Raw genomic sequence first — 6,000 nt, forward strand, 5'->3', positions numbered from 1 at the left:
ACACACTCACGTAGTTACAAAACAAAACAAAACAAAACCAAAAACAAAAGGGGGGGGGGTTATACGCTGATGTATTACATTGTAGCGTTTGACTTAATATTAATAACAAAAGAAAAACATAGGTTGCAGGACAATATAGACAACTTTACAAAAGCAAAATTGTAGTAGTGCTGCTCTTTTTCCATTAATGTCCGTGCAATGTCCCAGTGTCCTTGAGTGTTCGTGTCATAGTCAAAGAGCAAGTTGGAGGCGCGTTCCATGCTTAGCAGGTCCAGATAGTCTCTAATCCATTCCGATAATGCAAACATGAGGGTTTGTGTTGCTTCCAGTTCATAAGGATAATTCACTTTGCAGAGAGAAAGCCTAAATTCCTAAATCCATGCCCCCCACAGTTATGCCAGCATTGATCTGACAGATCTTTATTTATTTTGGATATACGAGAAGGTGTCAAGCTCTACATAGTATCTTAAATTGTATGATCCTGTACCGAACACACCTGGATGACACAATGCCGTTCTTCCATATAGCATTCCACTGTTCTGGAGTCAGTGACACACCAAGATCCTTCTCCCATGCCTGTTGAGTGGATATAAATGGATTAGGTGAGGCAAGTAACAAAATCGTATAAATACTCGAAGTTGTGCCTCTTTTTGTAATGGCTGACATTAAGTTATTATCTAGTTCTGTTTTATGTGCAAGGGTAAATTTGTCCGTGTAGCACTCCCTTCAATAGACCTTTTACTAAGGGCAGGCTTCTGGGTTCATCTGTTCTAATTTTATCCCTGATTTACAAGTAATTTTTTAAAGGTAATTTGGATTTCGTTTTAAATGCACACTCACTGATACACCTATGTGAATTGAACTTTTAACTCTGGCAAAGAAATAGCATAGCTCAGGCTACAGCGGCAGCACCATTCATCCCATTAACCATTTTTCTACCATTGCAATGAGTCTGGAAACATTATTTGTGCAATGTTGCTTTAACCCCTTAACCCCAAGCGTAACACCCTACTGAAAATGTTCCATGTGGTTTTAGCAGCCTATAATCAATCAACAAAAATAAATTTATAAAAAAACAAATAAGTTAATCACCAGAAACCCAATATTTTACTGATCATTTCGACATCTGAATTTGGCCTAATACATAATTTCCCACGCAAGGTAAAGAGTGAAGTGGTCGTCACACTAACCACACTCCCTGTCTTGAGCTGAGTGCAAAGTTTCCTGTTGCATTTTTTTTATCAAGCTGCACCTTCATTTTAAACATGTGACACATCACACTGATAAAGACGAGAAGGAGGAACAAATGTTTAGTGTTGACAGCAGGATTTTTAAAGCAGCACACAGAAACATTGCTCCACTCATCGGACAGACGTGAACATGAATGTCACTGAAAGTGAGCCAGAGCCAGAGCCTGTTTACGCTGTGCTCTTCGGTGGCACCCTGACCGTGGGTCTGCCTCTTAACGCCGTGTCACTGTGGATCCTGCTCCGCCGCCACAGCCTCAATAGCCCCAGTGCCGTCTTCATGGCCAACCTGGCACTCGCAGACCTGCTGCTCGCCATCTCCCTGCCCACGAGGGTCTACTTTTACGTCACGGGCACCTGGCCACTGGGAAGTATGGCATGCAACATAATCTCAGTATTCTTTCGCAGCAACATCCGCTGCAGCTCCATCTTCATCACCTTCATCAGCATGGACCGGCTGCTGGCTGTGGTTTATCCTCTGAGGTCACGGCACCTACGGACCTCGACCAACGCCTGGAAAGCTGTTATGCTCACTTGGTTGTTCGCGGTTGTGGTGAGCATCCCAGAGAGTTTGCAACTTTCAAAGGTTTTAATGAAACCAGAACACAAATCGGTCTGTTTTGAGCTTGGTCACTCTAGTAAGGAACCTCCAATTGCTGTCTTTCTGGTGGTGTTAATGTTCATCATGCTGGCCGTCAACATCGTGTGCACTGCTCTGGTGTCTTGGACTCTACGCAGACACCTGAATGAATCTGCAAGAGTCAACAACAAGGTGAACGTCATGCTGATCTTTGTCATGAACTTGGTTGTGTTCATCGTATGTTTTTTACCTCTGATGATCGGTCTGATTCTAAAATCAGAAATTGACATCACACCTTTAACATGTCTTGCAACTTTTAACTGCTGCCTGGATCCACTTCTGTATTACTTTTCTTTGGACTCCTTCTGGAAGAAAAAACACGACTTGGATCGTCCAGGAGAACAATAGACAACACACAGTTTTCATATTTTCACAAGATATGGCACCAGATTGTCTGTGAAACTTAGTAAAAGAGACAGAGTAAAGGCTTGTTCATGTGAGTAAAGACTTGTTCATGTGAGTAAAGACTTGTTCATGTGAGTCAACAAGACTGAGGAGGTTTAAGGTCCTCTCGTGACTCATAATGAAAGTTGATTTTGATCTTCATCTCTTTGGTTTTGTGCCTGTTTACTAAGAAGTTTGATTGTGTGATCAGATAGTTGGCTACAGATTGAAAGTTGGATCGTTTCATTATTCTACATCCACTTTCCACAACACATCGTCTTGTTATGGAAGGGATAATTCAACATTTTGACAAATTCGCCTATTGCCATAATCTCACAGGGGTACGTTCATTATCACAATCCAACAACTCCAAAACACTCTTGTGGATAAATTGTGACCTGCACATTCACCACGCTATGAAATCATCATGTAACATTACGAGACAGAGTTGTTTTTGAGGCAAATGTAAAGCCGGAACTACATTCCAGACACGGCTGCTGGGCGGAGTGATTTCAAAAGTGCAAGTAGTTCTGAGTATTTGCTCAATGTGTCGTAATGTTACAGAATTATACATGATTATCTCATAACATGGTGAATGTGCAGGTTACAACTTGTCCACAAGAGCGTTTTGGAGTTGTTGGATTGTGTATTTGATGAGTTTGATGAGGGACAGGGGACCTGTACCGTTACGTGTTCACTGAGCAGCTCCTGTCTCTGCCCCGCGGATCTCCGAACAACATGCATTTAGGGAAAGTGGCCTTTAGGCTGGAAAATAATGACATGGGTTATGTTGAAATTTGGGCTCCAATGGAAAATTATTTGATGTCGTTGTGATGTACATGTTTTTGTCCTTTTGATATTTCTTTTGAGGTTTGTAGTTATAGTGACTGAAACCATTTATGGAGTGGAGGGGTGGGGGTTTGGAAGGGACTGGAACCGTGCTATTTGTTTGTCTGCTTGTGCTTTGTTTTTCTGTTTGTAGTTTTGTTTTGTTTTGATTGTTTTTTCTTTATAGTAGGCTACTATTATTATTATTTGGAATATATTTGTGTGTGGGTATAAGTACGTATGTGTAAGTATCTGTGTAAAAAAAATGTTTTAATATATTTTTTTATTAATTTTCAACATCATAATAAAACAAGGCAAAAGGAATGACAAGTCTGCTGCATTGCACTGCAATGTACATATCCAACCATACCTCTCACCAATGCACGCACACACACACACACACACACACACACACACGCACGCACGCACGCACACACACACACACACACACACTTCACAGCACACCCAGAGGCACACATGCATACACACACCCAGACACCACAACACTCACGTAGTTACAAAACAAAACAAAACAAAAACAAAAAAAGGGGGGGGGGGGGGGTTGTAGCGTTTGACTTAATATTAATAACAAAAGAAAAACATAGGTTGCAGGACAATATAGACAACTTTACAAAAGCAAAATTGTAGTAGTGCTGCTCTTTTTCCATGAATATCCGTGCAATGTCCCAGTGTCCTTGAGTGTTCGTGTCATAGTCAAAGAGCAAGTTGGAGGCGCGTTCCATGCTTACTGGTCCAGATAGTCTCTAATCCATTCCGATAATGCAAACATGAGGGTTTGTGTAGCTTCCAATTCATAAGGATAATTCACTTTGCAGAGAGAAAGCCTAAATTCACAAGTGTAGAGCTTGATTTGACATGTTCCAGTGATTGTCCAAGAAGGCATGTGATGGGACAGACAGGTACATGACCCTTAAACTTATCTGTTAGCACCATTGTTATGCCAAGCCAGAATGTTTTGACTGCCGGGCAGTCCCATAAAAGATTTAATAATGATCCATGCCCCCCACAGTTATGCCAGCATTGATCTGACAGATCTTTATTTATTTTGGATATACGAGAAGGTGTCATATAAGCTCTACATAGTATCTTAAATTGTATGATCCTGTACCGAACACAGCTGGATGATACAATACCGTTCTTCCATATAGCATTCCACTGTTCTGGAGTCAGTGACACACCAAGATCCTTCTCCCATGCCTGTTGAGTGGATATAAATGGATTAGGTGAGGCAAGTAACACAATCGTATAAATACTCGAAGTTGTGCCTCTTTTTGTAATGGCTGACATGAAGTTATTATCTAGTTCTGTTTTATGTGCAAGGGTAAATTTGCCCGTGTAGCACTCCCTTCAATAGACCTTTTACTAAGGGCAGGCTTCTGGGTTCATCTGTTCTAATTTTAACCCTGATTTACAACTATTTTTTTAAAGGTAATTTGGATTTCGTTTTAAATGCACACTCACTGATACACCTATGTGAATTGAACTTTTAACTCTGGCAAAGAAATAGCATAGCTCAGGCTACAGCGGCAGCACCATTCATCCCATTAACCATTTTTCTACCATTGCAATGAGTCTGGAAACATTATTTGTGCAATGTTGCTTTAACCCCTTAACCCCAAGCGTAACACCCTACTGAAAATGTTCCATGTGGTTTTAGCAGCCTATAATCAATCAACAAAAATAAATTCATAAAAAAACAAATAGGTTAATCACCAGAAACCCAATATTTTACTGATCATTTCGACATCTGAGCCTAATACATAATTTCCCACGCAAGGTAAAGAGTGAAGTGGTCGTCACACTAACCACATTTCCTGTCTTGAGCTGAGTGCAAAGTTTCCTGTTGCATTTTTTTTATCAAGCTGCACCTTCATTTTAAACATGTGACACATCACACTGATAAAGACGAGAAGGAGGAACAAATGTTTAGTGTGTTGACAGCAGGATTTTTAAAGCAGCACACAGAAACATTGCTCCACTCATCGGACAGACTTGAACATGAGCATGAACATGAACATGAACATGAGCATGAACATGAACGTCACTGCAGAGCCTGTTTACGCTGTGCTCTTCGGCGGCATCCTGACCGTGGGTCTGCCTCTTAACGCCGTGTCACTGTGGATCCTGCTCCGCCGCCACAGCCTCAATAGCCCCAGTGCCGTCTTCATGGCCAACCTGGCACTCGCAGACCTGCTGCTCGCCATCTCCCTGCCCACGAGGATCTACTTTTACGCCACGGGCACCTGGCCGCTGGGAAGTGTGGCATGCAACATAATCTCAGTATTCTTTTGCAACAACATCCGCTCCAGCTCCATCTTCATCACCTTCATCAGCATGGACCGGCTGCTGGCTGTGGTTTATCCTCTGAGGTCACGGCACCTACGGACCTCGCCCAACGCCTGGAAAGCTGTTATGTTCACTTGGTTGTTCGCGGTTGTGGTGAGCATCCCAGAGAGTTTGCACCTTTCAGAGGTTTTAATGAAACCAGAACACAAATCCATCTGTTTTGAGCTTGGTCACTTTCTTCACTCTGAGTTACCTGTATTTGTTAACTTTCTGGCCGGGTTCATGTTCATCATGCTGGCCGTCAACATCGTGTGCACTGCTCTGGTGTCTTGGACTCTACGCAGACACCTGAATGAATCTGCAAGAGTCAACAACAAGGTGAACGTCATGCTGATTTTTGTCATGAACTTGGTTGTGTTCATCATATGTTTCTTACCTCTGACGATCGCTCTGATTCTAAAATGCAAAGCTGCGATCACACCTTTAACATGTCTTGCAACTTTTAACTGCTGCCTGGATCCACTTCTGTATTACTTTTCTTTGGACTCCTTCTGGAAGAAAAAACACGACTTGGATCGTCCAGGAGAACGATAG

General features: G+C 42.1%; 2 protein-coding genes across 2 annotated transcripts; both read left to right on the forward strand.

The window, feature by feature from the left end:
- Positions 1–1,380: 1,380 nt before the first annotated feature.
- LOC310996216 (lysophosphatidic acid receptor 4-like) lies at positions 1,381–2,235 on the forward strand (the record flags this gene model as incomplete). Its single annotated transcript, XM_083985599.1, has 1 exon — positions 1,381–2,235. One exon carries the CDS (start codon positions 1,381–1,383, stop codon positions 2,233–2,235), a length of 855 nt encoding a protein of 284 aa, XP_083841725.1.
- A 2,883-nt stretch (positions 2,236–5,118) lies between these two features.
- Positions 5,119–6,000, forward strand: LOC310996217 (lysophosphatidic acid receptor 6-like; the record flags this gene model as incomplete). The annotated part of the gene is made up of 1 exon (XM_083985600.1): positions 5,119–6,000. The coding sequence occupies one exon, from the start codon at positions 5,119–5,121 to the stop codon at positions 5,998–6,000; it is 882 nt and encodes a 293-aa protein (XP_083841726.1).

The sequence above is a fragment of the Trachurus trachurus genome (assembly GCF_905171665.1).
Source record: "Trachurus trachurus genome assembly, chromosome: 13".
NCBI lineage: Eukaryota > Metazoa > Chordata > Actinopteri > Carangiformes > Carangidae > Trachurus > Trachurus trachurus.